This window comes from Lepus europaeus, chromosome 11, assembly GCF_033115175.1.
Source record: "Lepus europaeus isolate LE1 chromosome 11, mLepTim1.pri, whole genome shotgun sequence".
Lineage (NCBI taxonomy): Eukaryota > Metazoa > Chordata > Mammalia > Lagomorpha > Leporidae > Lepus > Lepus europaeus.
The window spans coordinates 80,324,735-80,349,899 of NC_084837.1; the positions used below are offsets into that span (position 1 = coordinate 80,324,735).

Sequence of the window (25,165 nt, forward strand, 5' to 3'; positions counted from 1 at the left end):
CTCTCTCACTGTCCACTCTGCCTGTCAAAAAATGTTAAAAAAAAAAAAAAATGGGATGGTTAATATTTAAATGTTTGTGGACATAACAGAAACTTTAAATTACTAAATGAGTCAGAAGTAATCTTCAACAGATAGATTTAAAATAAAATTTTAATCTCAGCTAAGGTCTGAAAACAACCAACTGTCACATTATTCACTTATATACTTGTATATCTTCATAATACAAATCATTTTATTCAAAAAAAAGTGTTTCACTAAAATGTGTCCCAGTATTCTCCACTTTGTATCTTACTTCCTTTGCCTACTAAATAGCAATACTGCTTGTTCATTTAAGAGCACATAATGCTCTCAGCATACATAAAACTAATTGATTATGAACAATGGCATTGCAACTCCACAAACCCTATTTGTTCTTAAAACAAATCACAATAAAAACCACCTCAGTAATGTTATTAAATATATGTATGTGTTAAAACTTTCTGGTACATTTTATTTACTCAACTGTATTTTAGGGAAATTAGAACAGTATAAAATGTGGCAAATACTTTGACAAAGGATTTTTTATATCTGTACTCTATATTTCTATATCTAGTTTTAAGTTCAAATTTTAAATTTATATATTTTTGTTTTTAAAATACAAAAAATATTTGAGAAAGTCTAATTTTGTCAATAATTTAACATTCATTTATAATTTGTAACTAAAATCAATAAGCAGTAACCCTGAGGCTCTGGATCAGTATTTCTCAAAATATGTTCTGCAGTTTTTTTTGGAGTCTCAATTGATGTTTCCATGGTCAAATTAATTTAGAAAAAATGCATTTCTTTTTTTTTTTTTTTTTTTTTTTTTTTTTTTTTTGACAGGCAGAGTGGACAGTGAGAGAGAGAGAGAGACAGAGAGAAAGGTCTTCCTTTTGCCGTTGGTTCACCCTCTAATGGCCGCCGCGGTAGCGCGCTGCGGCCGGCGCACCGCGCTGATCCGATGGCAGGAGCCAGGTGCTTCTCCTGGTCTCCCATGGGGTGCAGAGCCCAAACACTTGGGCCATCCTCCACTGCACTCCCTGGCCACAGCAGAGAGCTGGCCTGGAAGAGGGGCAACCGGGACAGGATCGGTGCCCCGACCGGGACTAGAACCCGGTGTGCCGGCGCCGCAAGGCGGAGGATTAGCCTGTTGAGCCACGGCGCCGGCAAAATGCATTTCTTTCCTGAAGGAGTCCTCAAAACCCGGTATGTCAGAACAAGCTGTGAATTTTCAAGAAGATTATACTGTTCTGCATTTTGTCAACTTCCTGTTTGTAAGCTCTATCAATTATTAATCTTATTCCTAAATCATTACCCAACTATCCTTGTGTATACTTGGCAAAAAGGCCAAGAATAAAGATAAACTGCATCAGTAGACACAACTTAAACTCTTTGATACATAAATAGGGAGTAAGCAAACAAGCATTTTTCTTGTACACATCGCCTTTATTGTTCCACTTTTTAATGTTTTTAACCACTGTGCTTCCTTACTCTGATGCGTTTCACCATGAAACTGATGTTCCGAATCCCAGAGAAGTCTGTGGTCTGGTAAATTGTATCAATCGCTTTTACATGGCTGGATATCTATTGATTTAAAAATAAAAAGAACAACATTTTAGAAGCAATGTTGAAATAGAAAAAGATCATGAATTCCCATTTCCAAAATTACTAATTACTCATGTCCTAGAATATTCAATTTTAAAATGTCTACGTCACACATTGAAAAGAAGTATGAAAAAGATCAGTGGGCTGGGGCTGAAAGGGGAGCTTCCATCTTTTCCAGATACCTCTCTGGGAAAACACACACGTACTCTTAATTCAATCATATTAAAAAAAAACTTTTGTTTCCTCAACTCATCCTACAATGTCCTATGTCCATGCCTTTTTACATGCTTCTTATGACTAAATTATCTTTTCCTATTTAGACTTCAGACTCAGCTCAAACATATTCTGTAAAAACTTCCCTGATAATATCAGGACACTTGGTTATTCCCTGAATAGCCCTACTATTGCTGCACTACTACTATGTGTAACAAACTTTACTGACCAAATTCTATATACTACCCACATGTTTTAGGTCCTGGAAGTATACTGGTGAACAAAACAGAGGATGTCTCTAAAAATTTATAGAGGTTTTGTTCTAGTAGTGGAGCAGAAGAAGGAAATAATACAAAGAGGATACAATCAATTTTACTAAGTCCTAAAAGCAGGTAAGCGTAGTGTTATAATACAAAAACCATGTTTATCTTGTTGACTCCCAACTGAACTCTGTGGCTTCTCAACCACTCTATACACAACCTTCCCAACCTCACACACAGCAGTCTTTGCTACCATCAACATGAAAATGTGTGTGTGCCAGCATACTTTCAAAGCTATTTCTGAAGAAATTGTATAAACAATAATAAAAAATGCTAACAGGGTATATTATGAATTCCTGCTAACTTTAGCTGGGCCTAGCAAACTCTTGCCAGTACCCACTATTTCTACTCCATCTCAGCGGCCCTGGTTCCCCAGACAATTACACCTCATACTTTCTTGGGGGTGTATCCTGATGTCCCTCTCTCTCTTTACCTTCAAATCACCCATCTTTATTCATCTTCATCTTCCTCAAAGGGTAACTTTTCTTTATTCCTGACCCTATCCCTTTCTGGAACTTCAAGAACGTTGTGTTTCTTCAAAAACATTAAAACTTCTTTTTCTTACATTGATTCTCTGCTGAATTGTCTTCCTCTTCTGACCAACTTGCTCATGTGTTCCCGAGGCTCCTTTACCCCCCAAATAGTCCATGTTATTTCTAATAATTTCCATGTTATTTTCACATTTCTTGAAATCCTCACTGCCTCTGCCAATGTATTCCTCATCAGTAACATTCCTGCAACTAAAAATCACCGACTTCTTGTGATCATTCTCTTCGACATCCCTGCATTATGACACAATTAGCTATGCATTTGTCTTGCAATTTTTTTTTATCCCTGGGCTAATGTTACTTAATCTCCTACCTCTTTATCATGTCTTTCCTCACCAGCTTCTCTTCCTCCTCATCCTACTGACTACAAACAGATATCCCCCAGTTTCTTTACATTTCACTCTCTCCCCACATTAACTCTCTCTTTTGTGACCTCTAATTTCACGCAAAAAGTCCAAAGTTGATCATCCCTCAAGCTACAGTTCCACATTTTCAGTACCCTAAGGGAGTGATCCCCTGGCTTTTATAGATATCTAAAAATATGCTTCTCCCTACTATCAAAATGAATTGATCATTTATCTTTGTGCTACCTCCACCCTCTCAGACTCAAACCCTTTGAGTCAAAAATGCATTCATTAAACTCTCACTGGATGCTCACTACTAAACATTTTGAAGGCTACCCTGAAAAACCATGAACACTTTAATGAGGGTTGAGAATACACAAGTGCAAATGAGAATGTAAATATGCTAAGTACAATGAAAGCACAGAATAGGGGTTCAAAGCTCCTGCTCCGAACAAGTCCTCTTTCCTTATCTCCTTTAACATCACAAATACTGAACATCACAAATAACTAAACTCTCTTTTCAACGCTAAGCTTCAGTTTCATCATCTCCTCCAGGAATCATTTTCTTAGTCCTCTCTTTCGAATAACAGTAAAATATCCTAACTGGTCTTTATCTGTGTAATTATATTTTTTCACATCATAACTGAAAATATAAACACCTTTTTATACCAAAAATATATTAAACTAACTTTAATTTTGAAGGAAAAATATAGATACAATAAAACAATATGGTAACTGTTAAAATACTGCATAAGTATAAATACCTGGGCAATCACAGCTTCTCGTGTTCCATAATATTTAAAAAAAAGATGATCAGTCTGAATATAAAGCTGACAAGTATTTTTTTCTGCTGAAGTTGTACGTTTTTTCCTCAGGAGTTCTGGACCATTAGCAGCATGTTCTTCTTGAGGTGTCTATACATCAAAAAGAATCATTTCTGATCATTAGTATGCTTCACTACTGTAATTTCATAGTTAAAGGATAGGAACAATTTCATACTCTGTGTTATTATGTAGCACCATAGAGATTTCTGATGTCATAAACACTATTTCAGTCTCATATTCTCCATTTAGTTGACTTACTATTTATTCAAACAACTCCTCCACATTTGCTTCCAAACATACTTCTTAATATGTATTCATTTAAATCTAAAGCAAGTCTTAATGGCAATTTATAATTTATAATACCTTGGTATCTTCTATTTTTTAAAATTTAATGTTTACTTATTTGAAAGGCAGAGTTACAGAGGGAGGATGAAGAGAGAGACAGAGATCTTGCATCCTCTGGTTTACTCCCCAAATGGCCAAGCCAGAAGCCCAGAGCTTCTTTTGGGTCACCCGCATGAAGTGCAGGGGCACAAGTACTTTGGTCATCTTCTGCTGCTTTCCCAGGGGCATTAGCAAGGAGCTGGATTGGAAGTGGAGCAGCCAGGCTCAAAACAGCACCCATATGAGATGCTAGCATTGCAGGCAGAGGCTTAACCTGCTACACCACTATGCCATCCCAATATCTTGGTATCTTCTACCTCATCTCTACTACCCAATCTACTACCTGGTCCTGTCAAATTGAGGTAAATTAACTATTATCTCCAGCTCAACTACTCTAGCCCACACTACCAACACTTCTTATTTAGAGCACAGTTAAGATCAACTTAATCAACCCATGGTGGCCTTCAATCTATTATCAATACAGCCATCTTTTCAAAATATAAGTCTGAATGTTACCCACCTGCACAGTATACTTCAATGACTTTCTTTTATTCTAAAGATAAAGCCCTAAATTCTTTATATGCTCCACCAAATCAGCATTGCACAGCTTCTACTTACCAATTCAGCTTTGTTTCATTCCATATTACTTAACAAAGAAACTGTACTACAATACTCAGTTCTAGTTCTCTATAGAATAGCTACATAAGCCATTTTTCTATCTTCCAATACACCACCTGTCTCCTGTCATAGATCTAATTAATGTCTTCCTTCAGAGTCCAGGATGGCCAATTCATCCATTATAGCACTTCACAGAATCATGTACCCAAGCCCCTTACATACTATAGCCTTATATTTATTTGGGGAACTGTTTGTTCAATGGCTGTCTCAACTCCACCACCAGAATAGAAATTTGGAAATAAGAAATTGTTATAAATTTTGAAGTAAGAAACTATCTTTACTATATTGTTATCACTTAACAGAGACTTGCCAGGAAGAAGAAAATAACTACAAATATTTCTTTCCAGAGTTACCTCTGCTACTGAATCCAAGCACTCAAACATTTGTCAATATCTAAAAGTACCCTTTAGATGACAAAGTAACACAGAACCCAAATTAAGTTTTATCACAATTCCAAATTTACATTCACATTTTAAGCCTTTCCTCTCATTTGACAATTCCATTTAAATATATCCAAAACTAAAATATTGTCTCATGCTTCACACACACAAAAAAAGGGTAATTATGTGAGGTGATGAACATGTTAAATTGCTTCACTACAGTAACCATTTTACTATCCATATGTATAACGATATTATATAACTTAAACATAAAAATTTATTTTTTAAAAATTTTGTACTGTAGATGAGTACCAACACTACTGAAAAACTTAATTACTACATCTTAAATAACACATTTGGGAGAAATATCCCCTAAGTATTCTTTTTAATAATATTTTAATCAGGATTTTCATTGAGATGGTTTCCAGGTTGCAATTTGTGGAGTCTGTAAATGATTCAAATATCGAACAGCATTCCAAGTGCACATTATTTTTGATAATGTAGTTCATATGCATATTTATACTCATATTATTCTATACAAAAGTCATAATCTTAGCTACTATTAAAGTGACAGTACTCACGTATACCAAGATTTTCTACTCTATAAGAAAAAAATTAAAAGCTTTAATGTAAAAATATTTTTTAACAAAAGGTTTTAAATTTAAGAAGTCAACCTTAAGTAAGAAATACAGACTCTTTCAATTAGAGAAATGCACATAATAGTAGTCAAGTTTATTTGTCAAGTGGTTTAGATCATCCCGTCTTTACTGGGTATTATTTTCTGATTGTGAATAGTGGATTGAAATCTCCCATCATATGAGTGTTCTACTAGAGTTTTTTGATCTGTCAACTGTGTTCTAAATATTCTGAAGTTTTGGAATTAAGGACATTTAAATTTAAGATTGCTGTAATATCCTGGGAACTGAACTTTTTATCATTATATCTGTTTCAACATAACACTCTTTACCTTAAAATCTACTTTGATATTAATCTATATAATTTTCATTTGCGCCCACAAATTTTGTGTTTTGTACTCTTTTACTTCCAACTTTTCTATATCCTTGTATTTTGGAGGTGGCTTTTGTAAAGCAAACAATTTTTGTTGGTTTTTGTTAAATCCAGTCTGATGATCTTATCTTAATTGGTACATTAAATCCATGTGCCTTTAATATAATTACTGGTATATTTCAGTTTAAAACTACATTTTTATTACTTATTTTCATTTCTTTTGCCTGTTTCTATATTTTCTTTCTTCTTTTTCTTGACTTCTTTTGGATTTTTGGTTTTTAATATTCTAGCCATTCCCCTCTGTTTACTTTTTAGTTAAGTATTTTACTGCAGTGTGAGTATCCCATATGAGTGCTGGTTATCCATCATGCTGTTTTATTCATACGCTAGTTGGTTTGAACTGAATACCAGATTCTCAATTTATTTCCCATTATATATTCATAAATACAGATATATGCGGGTACTTCAAAAAGTTTCTAGAAAAATGGAATTAAGACATTTAAAATTGTTCTTAAATTTTGAGGAAAAAAATTTTAAACCCATGCATAGTTTTTTCATAATATGCATTTTTCATGAATTTTTGAAAAACCCCCTCATATACATGGTTTATCGTCCATCCTCAAATGAGTCCAATCTCATTTACCTACAAGTTCATCATCTAAGCCCACAATTTTTCACTAGAATTAAACCTCTTAACATGGTCTTCTGGTTATATTCTCAATTTGAAGTATCCTGATTTTACTTTCACCGATTTTCACTAAGTACAGCATCCTAGGATGGTAGTTACACTGCTTCGGCACATTCCATTGTCTTCGGTTTCAAGCTTTTCCAAAGAAAAATGAGCTGTCATTTTTACTGTTGCTTTTTTGAAGTAGAGTGAAATTTTTTCCACCTATTTTTTTTTTTAAAGATTTATTTATTTGAAAGGTAGAGTTAACAGAGAGGCAGAGAGAGAGAGACAGAGAGAGGGAGAGGGAGAGGGAGGGAAGTCTTCCTTTCACTAGTTCACTCCCCAAATGGCCACAACGGCCTGAGCTGCACGGATCCGAAGCCAGGAGCCAGGAGCTTCCTCCGGGTCTCCCATGTGGGTGAAGGGGCCCAAGAACTTGGACCATCTATGGCTTTCCCAGGCCATAGCAGAGAGCTGGATTGGAAGTGAAGCAGCTGGCACTTGAACCAGTGCCCTTATGGGATGCCTGCACTGCAAGCAGTGGCTTTACCTGCCATGCCAGTGTCGGCCGCCACCCATTGCTCTTTTTTTTTTTTTTAACTTTTATTTAATGAATATAATTTCCAAAGTACAGCTTATGGATTACAATGGCTTCCCCCCCATAACTTCCCTCCCACCCCCCGCTCTCTCTCCCCTGCCATTCACATCAAGATTCACTTTCAATTCTCTTTATATACAGAAGCACCCATTGCTCTTAAGATTATATCATCAGTTTTCAGAGTTTTCTAATAATGTATTATGGTGATATTTTATCCTAACTACAATGCTTACTGGATTTGTTTTCTGATGTCCCTCAGTCATATTTGGAAAATTCACAGCTATTATCTGTCTTTATTTGACTATCCATTTTTCTCCTTTGAGGACACCAATTATGTATTTATATTAGACATTTTTAATATATTATCTAGTCCTTTTATGCTCCTTTTTGAATTTTCCATCCATCTGTTTCTAAAAGGTTTGTTCTGTTCTCTTATGGCATGCCATCCAGATCTAAATCCACATATTGACTGATCGATATATTTTTCAAGTTTAAAATTCCATCAGATTCTTTTGCTCATATTTTTATTTTCTACTGATATTTAAGATTTTGTCTTTATAAATCTAAACATATTCAAGTTAGTGTCTGATCATTTCATCATCCAGCTACCTTGAAGTTCTTTATCTTTGGCCTGTTGAATTGTTCAGGGCCAGCATCGTGGCACAGCAGATTAAGCTGCCACCTGCGACACCAGTATCCCACATGAGTGCAGGTCATCCACCATGCTGTTTTATTCATATTCTGCTTATTTTGAACTGAGTACCAGAAAATGTACAGTGGGGCCTCCAAATTCATGGAATCAGCATCAAAGGATTCAATCATTCTCAAAGCAAAAATATTCAATGAAAAAATGTACCTATACAGAATATGTACAAACATTTTTTTTCTAAAATGTTTTTTTCTAAAAATACATTAAAACAATTATTTATATAGCATTGACACTGTGTTAGGTATTACAGGTCTTCTAGAAATGATTAAACTATAATGGAGGGTATACACAGGTTATATGCAAATACTATACCATTTTATATAAGGGACTTGAGCATCTGAGGATTATGGTATCTGTAGGGATTCCTGGAAGCAACACCCAACAGATACCAAGGGCGAACTGTGTAAAGAAAACCACAGACAGAATCTGAATCCTCCAGTAAATGCTACCTTTCTCAAGAGATTTACTTTCACATATGGCAAGCAATTAGGTTTGCTGCACTAGTAATCCTATATCACTTCAATCCATCCAATCAGGAACTGAGGTGTGGTGTGGGCTTAACTTTCTGTGAGAAGCTGCATACTTTCTAACTTATCCTTACCTATGGGTAACAGTCCTTCAAGATCCCAACCTAAAGTTTTACTGGGAACCCTATACAATACTGTCATCCTTAGTCTCATGAGTCTGAACAGTTCTAATGGCCTTCTCTGTCTCCAAGCCACCTCCCAAGGAACTGGGAAGAAAAGGTAACCCCAAATGCCAGGCTCATCTTTCTAGGTATATACTTTTTCCTAAGATGCTGGCCCAGTAATTCTTTAGGCCTTGTTAATCTTTACAGTGCATTTAAACAGATATACAGACATGGGAGGAACTTTAGCCTAGTGATTCAGGCTCCTCTGTCCCATATCAGAATATCTGGGTTCAACATCCAGTTCTCAATTCTGATTCTCACTTTCAGCTAACGCAGATCCTAGAAGGCATCAGTGACTGCTCAAAAAATTGAGTTTCAGAACAGGAGTCATGGTGCAGCAGACTAAGCCACTTCTTGGGTAACCTGCATCCCATATTAGAGTGCCAGCTTGAATGCTAGTTCCTCTGGTTCCAATCTCTAGCTTCCGGCTAATGCACCTGGAAGGTAACAGATGGCCAAAGTACTTTGGCTCTTGGCCTCAACCTGGTCCAGTGCTAATTATTGTAGGCATTTGGGGAATGAACCAGCAAATGGATGATCTCTTTCTCTGCTATCCTTCTCTCTCTGGCACTCTTGCAAATGAATTATAAATAACTATACAAAAAAAAGAAGACATGTAGGAAAGATCTGTTAAGAGGAAGTCACCTATTTAAAAACAAAAAATGAGTTTCTGACACTTGTGAAAGACCTTGATTGAATATGGGGCCAGTGCTATGGCATAGTGGGGTGGGCATCCAACTGCAGCATCGGCATCCCATGTGGGCACAAGTTCGAGTCCTGGTTGCTCCACTTCCAATCCAGCTCCCTGCTGATGACCTAGCAGGGTAGAGGAGAATGGCCTCAGTGCTTGGGCCCCTGTGTCCGTGTGGGAGACATGGAATAAGCTCCTGGATCCTGTCTTTAGATAGATAGGCCCAGCTCCAACCTTTGCAGACATTTGGGATCTTTTTAAAAAAAATTACTGTCATCTGGCTTCAGCCCAGCCCAGTTCTGGTCACTGCACACATTTAGGAAACTTAAGGAATGAAGCCTCTCTCTCTGCCCGTATGTCTCTACATGTGTCTCTCTGTCTCTCAAGTTTTAAAAGAAAAAAAAAATTTAATGAAATATACACACATACATCTAAACATAAACATATAAATGTATATAAAACAGACTAATATTTTAAATATTTATATTTTGAAGTCAGATTGGTTTGTATTAACTGTTCTGGGCAGGAGTACTTCTTTCTTAAAAATAACTCTGTATTAATTTTATTTACCGTGAATATTTCTAAAAGTTTATAATATTTTCATTTTAAGGTATCTTTTAATTTTCATATAATGAGTATATCAATCTTTTTATAGTGAAAGATTTTGCCTTATTCAAAATGTTTACTTCAGAATCCAAAATATTTTTTAATATTTTCATTTGTGAAAAGTCAAACGGTTTATCCATGTTTTAATTGGGGTATACATATATTTTTAAACTGACTAATGGGAGCTTTTTATATTGAGTAGAAACCTTTTGTCAAATAGATGCATTTTGGTTTTTTTGTTGTTTTTTGTTTTTGTTTTTGTTTTTGTTTTTTTTTACTTTTTGACAGGCAGAGTGGCTAGTGAGAAAGAGAGGCAGAGAGAAAGGTCTTCCTTTTGCCATTTGTTCACCCTCCAATGGCCGCCGCGGCTGGCGCACTGCGGCCGGCGCACCGCGCTGTTCCAAAGGCAGGAGCCAGGTGCTTATCCTGGTCTCCTATGTGGTGCAGGACCCAAGGACTTGGGCCATCCTCCACTGCACTCCTGGGCCACAGCAGAGAGCTGGCCTGGAAGAGGGGCAACCGGGACAGAATCCGGCGTCCCAACCGGGACTAGAACCCGGTGTGCCGGCGCCACTAGGCGGAGGATTAGCCTGTTGAGCCACGGTGCTGGCCAAATAGATGTGTTTTGGACATTTGACTCACAGCCTATGGCCTGTTTTCCCATTCTCTTAACTGTACTTTTTGAACTGAAGTTTTTTATTTTGATGAAGTTCAGTTTATAAATATTTTTGTGCTCTAAGAAATGTTATCTACCCTACAACTACAAAAATTTCTCCTTTTTCCTACAACTTTGCAGCATATAAGTCCATTACATATTTATAGTTAACTTTTGTGTAAAGTTTGAAGTGTAGGTAAGGCTCAATTTTTTTTCATATGGTTATCCAACTATTCCAGTATCATTTGTCAAAAAACTATTTTCTTCCCCTCTAAATTTCCTTGAGACCATTACAAAAATCAGCTAAACTTAGGAACTTCATTGTCTCCATGGATCCATATGTTTATCCTTAGATCAAGGTTACACTACTTTGATTTACTGCAGCTTTGTAATAACTCTTAAAATCAGGTAGCATAAGTCTTTCAATTTTGTTCTTTTTCAAAAACTGCTTTGATCCTTCTACATCCTTTAAATTTCACTATAATTTTTAGAATCAGATTTTCAATTAATAGGTAAATCCCCACTAGTTTTTTCAATGCAGAGTACATTACATGATAATTTGCAGAGATGGACATATGGAGTCTTCCAACCATGAATATACTATATTTCTAATCTTTCTTAATTTACTTATAATCTTAATTCTTCTTGGCAACATTGTGTGGTTTTTTCTGTACACATTTTGCACATATTTTGTTAAATTTATTCTCAGTATTCTATATTTTTGATGCTATTTTCAAATAACTTTTTAAAACTTCATGTTCTAAATGTTCACTACAAATGCACAGAATGCAATTGGTTTTTGTATACTGACTTTGTGTCTTAAGTCTAGGATAAATTTACTTATTAATTCTAGTAACTTTTTTCCAGATACTTTAGGATTTTCTAGATATACTTTTTTTTTTTTAAACAGGTAGAGTTATAGACAGAGAGAGAGACAGAGACAAAGGTCTTCCTTCCGTTGGTTCACTCTCCAAATGGCCACCACAGCTGGCGCTATGCCGATTCGAAGCCAGGAGCCAGGAGCCAGGAGCCAGGAGCCAGGTGCTTCCTCCTGGTCTCCCATGCAGGTGCAGGGCCCAAGCACTTCGGCCATCCTCCACTGCACTCCCGGGCCACAGCAGAGAGATGGACTGGAAGAGGAGCAACCGGGACAGAAACGACGCCCCAACAAGGACTAGAACCCGGTGTACCAGCACCGCAGGAAAAGGATTAGCCTAGTGAGCTGTGGCTCCACCCAAAGATATACTCTTTTTTAATTCATTTATTTTATTTGAAAGGATGAGTTACAGAGAGATAGAGGCAGAGAGAGAGGGAAAGATCTTCCATCTGCTGGTTCACTCCCCAGATGGCTGCAACAGCCGGAGCTGCACTGATCCGAAGCCAGGAGCTAGGAGCTTCCTCCGGATCTCCCACGCAGGTGCAGGGGCCCAAGGACTTGAGCCATCTTCCACTGCCCTCCCAGGCCATAGCAGAGAGCTGGACTGGAAGTGGAGCAGTCAGAACTCCAACAAGTGCCCATATGGGATGTCTGCACTGCAGGAAGCAGCTTTACCAGCTACAATATAGCACTGGCCCCTAGATATACTCTTTATGTCACCTGTGAACTTCCTTTACAAACCATAAGTCTTTCACTTCTTTTTCTCGCCTTATTGTGCAGAGTAGGACTGTGAGTACAAGGCTGAATAGAAGTTAGAATTGCATCTTTACTTTCTTCCTGGTCTCCAGGGAAAAGGATAAGTCTCAATCCACTACCAGGTATTATGTTAGCTATAGGGTTTTTTACAGAAGCTCTTAACAGTTACAGGAGTTTTCTGTCTACTTCTAGTTTGCCAACTGATAGGTGATAAAACTTGATAAATGTGATTTCACTAGTCCACTGAAATAACCATGGGAGTTTCCTTGTTTTATTATGTTAAGATGTCAGATTAAATTGATTTTAAAAATCAATCTGCAATTTCTGATAAAATCCTATTTACCTATAATGTGTTACATTGTTCACATATTGTTGGAATTCACTTACCACTTTTTTGCCTAAGAAATGTTGCATCAAGGCAGGTATTTGGGGCATTCATATTCCATATTGGTGTGCCTGGGTTTGAGTCCTAGATTGTCCACTTCCTATTCAGCTAACAAACCTCCAGGGAAGCTGCACGTTGTAGTTTAAGAATGTGAATTCCTACCACTTACGTGGGAAATCTGAAGTAGATTCTAGACTCCTGGCTTCAGCCTGGCCCAATTGTGGCTATTGTGGGCATTCAGGGAATGAACCAATGGATGAAAAACACCTCTTTGCATCTCTGTCTTTTTCTCTCTGCCACTCTAATAAAATAAAAATTAATGAATAAAAATTTAAAAAACAGATGCATCTATATTCATGAAAGATACCGGACTGCAGTTTAGGTTCCTGTAATGTCTTAATCTGGTATGAATATCAAACTGGTCCTATAAAACTGTGCTGTTTTAATTTTTTATGAGCTTTATATGATTAGTATTCCTTCTTAATTATATTGGGGCTTTTAGTTGATAGAAAATTATTACATATCAATTTAACATTATCCATACATACTCACAGACTATTATTGCTTGCACTATTATTCTGAATATGGTTCTTTAAAGGAATTTGCTCATTAAACTAGTATTACTGAATTTAATGGCTTAAAGTGCTCAAAATATGCACTTAGGGGGCGGCGCTGTGGTGTAGCAGGTTAAAGCCCTGGCCTACAGTGTCAGCATCCAGTCCCAGCTACTCCACTTCCAATCCAGCTCTCCGTGATGGCCTGGGAAAGCAGAAGAAGACAGTCCAAGTGCTTAGGCCCCTGAGCTCAAGTGGGAGATCCGGAAGAAGTTCTTCAGATAAGCACAGCTCAGGGCCATTGTGGCCACTTGGGAAGTGAACCAGGAGAAGGAAGACCTTTCTGTCTGTCTCTCCCTCTGTCTATCTGTAACTCTACCTCTCAAATAAATAAATGAATAAATCTTTTTAAAAATACACTTAAAATTCTAATGTCTACAGTATTAACCCTTTTTAACTTAATTCCTTTGTGTTTTTCTTTAGTTCTTGTTCATACTAACTAGAAGTTTATCAACTGCACTGATCTTTCCCACTGATTTTCTGTGCTTATTTTATAGATCACTGACATATATTCATATTACTTGTTACTTTATTCTTTCTATTTATTTAGTGTTTAATTTTTACTTCCTAGTCTAGTTGTTTAAAGTGGATGCTTATTGGTTGATTTCTAGATTGTTCTTTTCTAATATGATCACTTAAAGTTTTAAATCCCCTTTTGAGACCACTATGGCAGAATCTCACAAATTTCACTCTGGCCTTTTTATCAGTCTGTTCAAAATGGTTCCAAATCTGAATTATTAATTTCTTTTTTTTTTTTTTTTTGACAGGCAGAGTGGACAGTGAGAGAGAGAGACAGAGAGAAAGGTCTTCCTTTTCCATTGGTTCACCCTCCAATGGCCGCTGCGGCCGGAGCACCGCGCTGATCCGAAGCCAGGAGCCAGGTGCTTATCCTGGTCTCCCATGGGGTGCAGGGCCCAAGGACTTGGGCCATCCTCCACTGTACTCCTGGGCCACAGCAGAGAGCTGGACTGGAAGAGGGGCAGCCGGGACAGAATTCGGCGCCCTGACCAGGACCAGAACCCGGGGTGCCGGCACCGCAGGCGGAGGATTAGCCTAGTGAGCCGAGGGGCCGGCCTGAATTATTAATTTCTAAACACGTGGGAATTTTTGTTATGATTTCCAAATGAATTCTCTTTAAATCTAAGTATTTTGTATCATTTCAATCCTTTATCAAGACTTATTTCATGTTTAGCAAATGTTACCCATGCACTTGAAAAGAATTTACCATTGTTGAGTGAAGAATTTCATAAATGTCTATTAGGTCACAATGCTTGACAGTGGTATTCAGTGTTGTATATTCTCACTTGCTCTTTCAATCTACCAATTTGTCTACTAAGAAATGAGTGTGGGAGCAGGTATTGTGGCACAGTGGGTTAAGCCACTGCTTGGGATGGTTGCATCCCTTATCAGAGAGTCAGTTTGAGTCCTGGCTAGTTTGCTTCTGACCCAGCTTCCTGCTTCCTACTAAAGCAGCTTGGAAGGCAGCAGATGATGGCCCAAGTGCTTGCTTAGGACTCTGCCACTCACATGGGAGATCTGGATGGAGTTCTGGACTCCCAGCTAAAGCCCTGCCCAGCCCTGGCTTTCCTGAGGATGAACCAGGATGATAAGTCCCTCCTTTTTTCAATCTGTCACTCTGCCTTTCAAGTAGGTAGGGAGTGGGGCAAGAAGGAGGAGGGGAGGAACGGGAGGGAAGGAGTATGGCTGGGGATGGGCATTTGCCACAGGGGTTAAGCAGCAGTTTGGGATGCTTGGCATTCCATATCAGTCTGCCTGGGTTCAATTCCTGGCCCCTCTCCAGTCCAGCTGCTTGGTAATGCATATTCTGGGAGGTAGCAGATGATGGCTCAAATAGCCAAGTCCCTGCCACCTCCATGAGAAACCTAGATTGAGTTTCTAGCTCCTTGCTTTAGCTTGGCTCAGCCCTGGCTGCTGCAGGCACTGGAGGAATGAGTGAACCATAAGATGGAAGATATCTGCTCCCACTGCCCAGCCTCCCTCTCTTTGTCTCTCTTTCATATAAGCAGAATAAGAACATTTTTTATAAAGAAAATGAATGTGACTTCCAGCTATGCACTGTGATATTTTTCATTTCTCCTATCAGTTTTTGCTTCATGCATTACATAATTCTATTAACTGCACTATTAACTAACATTTAGAATCAATATTTCTTCTTGATAAAGTGATACTTTATCATTATGAAATGTCCCTTTTTGTCTCTAGTGATAATTTATAATGAAAATATATTCTTAATATTAATGTGATCATTCTAACATTCTTTTTTTTTTTTTTTTTTTTTTGACAGGCAGAGTGGATAGTGAGAGAGAGAGACAGAGAGAAAGGTCTTCCTTTTTGCCGTTGGTTCACCCTCCAATGGCCGCTGTGGCCAGCGCATCTCGCTGATCCAAAGCCAGGAGCCAGGTGCTTATCCTGGTCTCTCATGCGGGTGCAGGGCCCAAGGACTTGGGCCATCCTCCACTGTACTCCTGGGCCACAGCAGAGAGCTGGACTGGAAGAGGGGCAGCCGGGACAGAATTCGGCGCCCTGACCAGGACCAGAACCTGGTGTGCCAGCGCTGCAAGGCGGAGGATTAGCCTGTTAAGCCACGGCGCCGGCCCTAACATTCTTCTAACTACTGCTTTTATGATATATATGCTTTACTCTCCTTTTACTCTTAAACTGTGTCTTTACACTTAAATTGCCATTTCTGTTAGACAGACTGGGTCATGCTTCCTTAATCACTCTAACCATCCAAGCTGTTTAATTAATGTGTTTAGGCTCTGTACTTAATGCAATCAGCAATCTGGTTAGATTTAAGCTTACTATCTTGATATTTATTCATCTGTATCATCTGTCCTTTGTTCGTTTCAGTCTATTCCACTTTACATTGGATTAACTGGCTATTTCATTTATCCTTTATTGACCTGTTAACAACACTTCCCCTTCTTTTTTTTGGTGGTTGCTCCAGGACATAGGACATTCCTACAAACCTTCTTAAACAGCTTGACAACAAATATTCAGATCTTCAGACTGCATAGTCTGTGTCACAATTATTCAACTCTGCTACTATAATGTAAACAGACTATGCACTGATGAATGAGTGTGGCTGGGTTTCATTACAGCTTTATTTACAGAATATACCAGTTTGTACACAGACCACAATTCACTGGGCTCTGCCTTGAGGGTTTGCAAAAATCACATCATATGTGAAAGATATAGTATAAAACAATGTTTTTAAAAAGTACAAATATATATATGTATATATACACATACACAATATACTTCCATTCTTCCCTTTCTTGTCCCTTGTGCTATCATAAATTTTTAGTTCATTACATATTGTTATTAGTTTTAAGTAATTATCTCTTAGAGAAGTTTTTTAAATCCTTTGGTATCCTCCTTCTATCTGAAGATACACCTTTAACATTTTCTTACAGTGTGCATCTGCTAGAAACAAATTCTCTGTCATTATTCATCTAAAAAAATTTTAATTTGCACTCAGTTTGGAAAACTATTTTCAGGGCTGACACTGTGGCATGGTGAGTAAACCCGCTGCCTGCAGTGCCAGAATCCCACAAGGGCAAGAATCCTACAAGGTTCAAATCCTGGCTGATCCACTTCTGATCCAGTTCTCTACTATGGCCTGGGAAAGCAATAGAAGATGGCCGAAGTCTTTGGGCCCCTGCGCCTGCGTGGGAGACCCGGAAGAAGCTCTTTGCTTCGGGTGGCCCAGCTCCAGCTGTTGCGATCATTTGGAGTGAACCAGCGGATGGAAGATTCCCTCTCTCTCTCTCTCTGCCTCTCTGTAACTATGCCTTTCAAATAAATAAATAAATCTTTTTTTAAAAAAGGAAAATTATTTTCACAGAGCACAGGATCTTTGCTTGTCAATTTTCCTTCAATACTTTAAGATGCCATTCTATGTCTCTGGTTTGTTTTGCACAATAAGAAGTGATTAACAACACTTGCTTCCCTGTTAAAAACAAGTAATCTCTTCTCTGGCTATCTTTATGATTTTCTCATTTTCAGTTGTTTCCAGTAACTTAATTATAGTATACCCGCATATGGTTTTGTGTTTATACCACCCACTTGAGTTTCATTGAGCTTTTGGACCACAGATTGAAATTTTTTGTTCATATCTGAAATATTTTAAAAGATTTTATTTATTTATTTATTTATTTATTTGAGAGGCAGAGTTATAGACAGAGAGAGGGAAAGACAGAGAGAAAGGTCTTTCATCCACTGGTTCACTCCCCAAATGGCCACAACAGCTGGTGTTGGGCCGATGTGAAGCCAGTAGCCAGGAGCTTCTTCTAGGTCTCCCACATAGGTGCAGGGGCCCAAGCACTTGGGCCATCCTCTATTGCTTTCTCAGACCATAGCAGAGAGTAGGATCGGAAGAGGAGTAGCTGAGACATGAACCTGTGCCCATGTGCGATGCCAGTGCCCAGGTGGAGGCTTAGCCTAGTATGCCACATCGCCAACCCCCATATCTGAAATATTTTGAGGTATTAATTTGTAAATACCTTTTTCTATATCTCTTCCATTTCTGGATTCCAATTATCTTCTCTCTGTGTGTGGATCTATCTTTTATTGTTCTTTATTCAAGTTTTTCATATTAACTGCAATAACTGTTTCTAGCATATCCACTTAATTTTTCACTTCAGATAATGTACTTTTCAATTCTGGAAGTTTCACTTGGTTCTTTATAATGACTTCTATTCTGTCTTATTTGGGTGCATGACTTTAATTCTGCAAACTTATCAATAATATTTATTTAAAAGTCCTAGTTTGCTAATGCCTGTAATTTCACAACTCTGTTTTAATTGGAGTGGTTTTTCTCCAGACTATAAATGAAATTTCAGTTTTTTGTCCTATGGTCATGTTCTCTGAATGTAAAATGTTGTCAGTGTTCTATAATATACAGTATCTGGGGACCGGTACTGTGGGTAGAACCACCACCTGTGACGCCAGCTCCCATATGGGCACTGGTTGGAGTCCCGGCTGCTCCACTTCCTAACCAACTCTCTGCTAATGTCCTAGGAAAAGCAGCGGAAGATGACCCAAGTACTTGGGCTCCTGCTATCCATGTGGGAGACCCAGAAGAAGTTCCTGGCTTTGGCCAGGCCCAGTCCCAGCTGCTGTAGTCATCTGAGGAATGAACCAGAAGATGGAAGATCTTTCCCTCTCTCGGTAACTCTTTCAAATAAATAAATAAATCTTTAAAAAATAAATATACAGTACCTGGATTCAGTGTCCTCCTTTAACAGTGTTACTGAGCTGTTTTGTTTTTTTTTTTTTCCTCTGAGAACCAGCTAATTTATTTGAAAATCACCTTGACTTTACTGAGGCTTGTTTTTCTGCATGGTTAGGGCAAATCTAGAGTGGCCCTTACTTGAAGGCTAAGTTGGCTATTCCTATTATGCCTTGGGATCTATACCAACTGTAATTTCTGGTATTCACCTAGTTCATAAACTCTCTAGTATCTTTTCTTCATCTGGGAGTTTTCTAGTGTAATCTCATCCTATGCAGGCACAGCTTACATTTCAAAGATCTTACTCCTACACTGTCTGTTTTCCCATGTTTGTTTTTTATACTGCATTTTCTTCAGTTTTCTAGTAATTTATTGTATGAGGTCTAGAGGGATACCAATTACTCTAGCAAAGCTGAAAAGAGAAATTTTCAAAGGTTTCATGTTAGATGTTTAATAATAATCCACCTGATGGGGCCAGCACTGTGGTATAGCAAGTAAAGCTGCCTGCAGTGCTGGCATCCCATATGGGTGCCAGTTCGAGTCCCGGCTGCTCCACTTCCAATCCAACTCTCTGCTTTGGCCTGGGAAAGCAGTAGAAGATGGCCCAAGTCCTTGGGCCCCTGCACCTGCATGGGAGACCCGGAAGAAGCTCCTGGCTCCTGGCTTTGGATCGGCACAGCTCCAGCCATTGCAGCCATTTGAGGAGTGAACCAGCAGATGGAAGACCTTTCGCTCTGCCTCTCCTCTCTCTATGTAACTCTGACTTTCAAATAAATAAATAAACCTTTTTTAAAAAATTCCACCTGGTAAATTTAATGATAGAGATCCAACTTCAGTTTTTTTCCAAATAAATAAGCATTTTTCCTGGCTCCATTTATTCATGGACCCTACTTTTCCTAATGTGAGATTACATCTCTATCATATAACAAAGTTTCATACATGTATAGATCTACTCATAAGCACCCAATATTATTCCTTTAAAATAATCCCTGTGCTAACAATATCACACTACTAATTACTATAATAAGTCTCAATACCTTCAAGAACAACTCCTCCTTTTTTGCTCACCATCTTTAAATGGGCCCTCCTTCTTCCTAGTCCTTACTTTTCTGGATAAGATTTTAGAGATCTATGAAGTACTGTGAATAATCCTGTTGTAACTTGTATTGGATTTGCATTGAATCTACAAATCAATATGGAGAAAATTAATAGGATGTTTGTAAGATGAAGTATTATTTTGCATTAACATATTTTTCCATTTATTTAAAAGCAACTTTTTTCGTATTTCTTAGAAAGTTTCCTGATTTCCTCATATAGGTCTTAATAACTTTTGTTACATTTATTCTGCAACATGTGATACATCATGTCATCTCTTTCTTTATATTTCTGGTAGAACACTACTGATATTCATAAATGCAGCCTACTCCTGTATGTTAGTGCTACATCAAACTACTCTGTTAAACTTTTCTATCATGTCTAGCAATCTATAGTCTCATCCGCTATATCCACATTGTCAATACCTTAGTACAAGCCACTATTATTTCTCAACTTAGTAACCTTTAACTAGATTCCCAGATTATAGACCTATCCCCAAGTTAAAGATTCTTTACTAATCTTTCTGTTTCTTTGCTCTTTGTATATATTGTTCTTCCTGTGTGGAATATTCCTCCCATCTTCCCATGGCTAAACTAATTTGCTTTTTTTACTTTCTGATAATTACCTTCAAATACTTCCATGGCTAAGATAGCTATTCTTTTCTTGTATGAAGAGTATGACCCTATGCTCAATTTTCTTCTACCTCTTCCTATCCTTTATTGTTTCTTGTGTCTCCAATTACTCTATAAATTGAGAACAAGCCTTCATCTTTATTTTCACATACAAGGGGACTTCAAAGAATCCATGAAAATTTTGCATAGAATTCCATTTTTACACAAATTTTTTGACATCCCTTCATATTCCTAGAACCTATCATTCACTTACATATGATAGAAGATCAATACATACATGTTTAATGAATGCAGGAATAAAGTCTCAATTAATACTCAAAAATTCATCTGAAACAGACTATTTATCCCATTTTGCATGTTAAGAAACAGATCTGAATACAAATTTGAATAATTCAAAAAACATTTCTATACCACTTTTAGAAAGGGTTTACAAAACATATGAAAAACATTTTATCATAAAAGAAAAATGCTTTCTCATTTTAAAGCTATTTTTAATATTTTTTTAAACAATTTAATTTATTTACTTGAAAGGCAGGGTTACAGAGAGAGAGGAAAAGATAGACAAAGGTGTTCCACCCACTGGTTCACTCCCCAAATGGCTGCAATGGCTAGGGCTAGACCGATCCAAAGCCAAGAGCTTCTCTGGGTCTTCCATATTGGTGCAGGGGCCCAAGCACTTGGGCCATCTTCCACTGCTTTCCCAGGCCACAGCAGAGAGCAGGATTGGAAGAGGAGCAGCTGGACTACGAACTGGCACCCATATGGGATGCCAGCTCCGCAGGAGGAAGCTTAGCCTACTATGCCACAGCACCTGCTGTGAATTTATGTTTTGAATAACTACAACCCATCACCTATGATTTAAAGAGGCCAAAAGTAAGAAGAAAAGACAAATGGAAGAAAAAAAAAAAAAAACCTCTTGCAATTAAAATGTCAAAAATCACTGAGATTTGTATTTGGGTGAATAACCATTTTGGTTTTTCCAAAGACATAGAACTTTCATCATTAAAACAGGGAACACTGAAGAACATTATAGCAAGTTGGTAACCCTAATTTTAACATTAATGCAAATACTTACATTTATATAAAACACAAGTTCAGATTCAATTTTTTTATTTTATGATGAAAAATGAAACACAGAGTATAATTTTAGACATGTAATAATATTTTGTAAGTTACACATACTTGCATTCAATCTTAGCTCCCCCTCTCTATTATTGAAAAGTTTCCTGGATTCTTTGAACATAAAAATGTATATATATATATATTACCAAAGTAGTATAAATCTTACAAAATTCTAAAACATACATTTTTGCCCAACTTCATTTCCATATCTTAAATGTAAGCCAGTGCTATAATCCTTACCTGTGTTACTTCCTCTACACCAGTCATCTGGTACTTCTTCATTCTTTCAAATACTGAATGATCTGCACAGCCTCCCTGAGGACCGTATTTATGTGGATAGTCTAGAGAACAAAGAAGAAATATCATTACTGTTACACATTTAAATATAATCAATTATCTTATAAATGATAAATTAACTCATAATTAATAAAAGTCATAAATGTTTATTGAACATTGAACAGAAAGGCATTATTGCTATGCATGTTCATTTTAAAAGTTGGCCACTTCCTAACTTCTCTCTCAATAAAAATCACTGGTCTCTAGCTTTTTGTCATATCAATGATTTGTGAATTATGAAAAATGGCAATTATCACTCTTTATCCTGCATTTAACTTTCTCATCCTTTCCCACTTTTAAGATACAGAGCATCTTAAAACTGTAATTTATGTCATTCTATAATTTATAACTTTCTCTTTGGACACATTAAGTTTCCTATGCTGCAAATGTACAAAGGCCCCTCAACCTGAACTACAGGCAGAACAATATAATATTTGGCTTGAATTCCTTACATGAATACCAAATGGTCTCAAGGAAAAGTGGACTAGAAATATATTCCATTGCTTGGTAAAACAGCTTGAGAGGCCAGCGCTGTGGCGTAGGGGGTAAAGCCACCTCCTGCAGTGCCAGCATCCCACATGAGCACTGATTGGAGACCGGGCTTGCTTCTCTTCCGATCTAGCTCTCTGCTATGGCCTGGGAAAGCAGTAGAAGATAGCCCAAGTACTTGGGCCCCTGCACCCGCATGGGAGACCCAGAAGTTGTTCCTGGCTCCCGGCTTTGGACTGGCACAGCCATCTGGGGAGTGAGCCAGTGGATAAAAGACCTCTCTCTAGCTCTCTGTAACTCACCCTTTCAAATAAATAAATAAATAAATCTTTATAAAAATTTTTAAAAAAAAGAGCTTGAGTTTATTTAATGTATAATTCAAGTGAAGTTTTACAAACATAGTCACTTTTATCATTTATTTTCCTTTTGTAATTAAACCATGATTAATTTACCCTTAACTAAATTGGTTCTATTTCCAGATAACTGTCTAATTTAGTCACGTATAAGTTTATCCTACTCTGTCAAAGTTCCATATATTCCTTTCTTGTTAAGGTTCTTCTTAGTTCATGAGCATATGAGGGAGTCTTCAAAAATATTCACAGAAGATGCATATCACACACACAAAAAAAGCATGGATTTCAGTATTTTGCCCCAAAATTAAATTCCCCCTAACTTACAACAGGTCTGAAAAAGATCTAGTCTGAAGAACTAAGAATAAAACATCAGTTTCAAAAGAGCCTCTGGCTGCAGCCATGGCTCATTAGGCTAATCCTCCACCTGCGGCACCGGCACCCCAGGTTCTAGTCCCAGTCGGGGCGCCAGATTCTTTCCTGGTTGCTCCTCTTCCAGTCCAGCTCTCTGCTGTGGCCCAGGAAGGCAGTGGAGGATGGCCCAGGTCCTCGGGCCCTGGACCTGCATGGGAGACCAGGAGGAAGCACTTGGCTCCTGGCTTCAGATCAGTGCAGCATGTCGGCCACAACGCGCCAGCCGTAGCGGCCACTTAGGGGGTGAACCAACGGAAGAAGGAAGACCTTTCTCTCTGTCTTTCTCTCTCTCACTGTCTAACTCTGCCTGTCAAAAAAATAAATAAAATTTAAATTTAAAAAAAGAGCCTCTATCGGGAACCCATGCTGTGGCATAGTGGGCTAAGCCTCTGCCTGCGACGTCAGCATCCCATATGGGTGCAGGTTCGAGTCCTGGCTGCTCCACTTCTGATCCAGCTCTCTGTTATGACCTGAGAAAGCAGTAGAAGATGGCCCTAGTGCTTGGGCCCATGCACTTGCTATGGGAGACCTGGAAGAAGTTCCTGGCTCCTGGTTTCAGATGGGCTCAGCTCCAGCCATTGTGGCTATTTGGGCAGTGAACCCTCTCCCTCTCTGTAACTCTGCCTCTCAAATAAATAAATTTGTATTAAAAAAAAAAAAAAAAAAAAAGAACCCCTATCAGAGCAACATAAATTCTGATAAAACTGAAACAACACGGGGCAAGCATTGTTAAGCCACTGCCTGCAATATTGGCATCCCGTGAGACCACTGGTTTGCATCCCAGCTGTTCCACTTCCCTATCCAGCTCCCTGCTAATGCGCCTGGGAAAACCACAGAAGATGGTCCAAGTGGTTGGGACCCTTCCAGCCACAGGGGAAACCCTGATCGAGTTCTGGGCTTTTGTCTGCAGGCCAGCCCAGCTCTGGCTGTTGCGGCAATTTGGGGAGTGAACCAGGGGATGGAAGCACACCTGCTTGCTTACTTGCTCTCTCCCTCTCCAGCTCCTTTCTGTAACTCTGCCTTTAAAATAAATAAATGAATCTTCAAAAGAAAAAAAAAAAACTGAAGTGCAAATATCTAATCTATGGTACAGCTTTGGGGCCGGCGTTGTGGCACAGCGGGTTAACGCCCTGGCCTGAAGCGCCAGCATCCCATATGGGCACTGGTTCAAGTCCCAGCTGTTCCACCTCCCATCCAGCTCTCTGCTATGGCCTGGGAAAGCAGGAGAAGATGGCCCAAGTCCTTGGGCCCCTGCAGCCACGTGGGAATCCTGGAAGAAGCTCCTGGCTCCTGGCTTCGGCTAGGTGCAGCTCCGGCCATTGCAGCCAATTGGGGAGTGAACCATCGGATGGAAGACCTCTCTCTCTCTCTCTCTCTCTGCCTCTCCTCTCTCTGTGTAACTCTAATTTGCAAATAAATAAATTTTAAAAAGAAAAGAAAATCTGTTGTTAAAAAAAATAAAATAAATGATACAGCTTTGCTGGAAAAATGATGAAATCACTCATAATTTTGCATGGTCAATAACCCAAAGAAATCACCAGTTTACAAATGGAATTTTTAAAAAAGGATGTGATATTGAAGATAAAAGTCCATGGCAGATGATCATACATCAACTTATGTAGCAAAAATTAATCTTGTTCATGCAATAATTAACAACAGAAATAACAGCCAATACCACAAACATCCCAAGTGGTTCAGTTTACACGATTCTGATCAAAAAGTAAAGTTAAGGAAACTTTCTGCTCAATGGATGCCAAAACTGATGTGTCCATATCAGTTGCAGACAAGAAAAGCTTTCAATGGAATTCCCTCCAAAAATTATTTATTTATTTATTTGAAAGGCACAGTTTTAGAGTGACAGAGACAAAGAAAAAGATCTTCCGTCCACTGGTTTATTCA

At 38.2% G+C, this 25,165-nt stretch overlaps 1 protein-coding gene across 1 annotated transcript in view; it reads right to left on the reverse strand.

Annotated features, from left to right (window-relative positions):
* Positions 1 to 25,165, reverse strand: part of ADAM10 (ADAM metallopeptidase domain 10) — a 147,501-nt gene that overhangs the window by 47,472 nt on the left and 74,864 nt on the right. The window contains exons 5-7 of the mRNA XM_062206009.1: positions 21,918 to 22,018; positions 3,813 to 3,962; positions 1,510 to 1,602 (exon numbers count right to left, since the gene is read on the reverse strand). Coding sequence (XP_062061993.1) covers positions 1,510 to 1,602; positions 3,813 to 3,962; positions 21,918 to 22,018 — 344 coding nt within the window. The remainder of the gene's footprint in view (positions 1 to 1,509; positions 1,603 to 3,812; positions 3,963 to 21,917; positions 22,019 to 25,165) is intronic.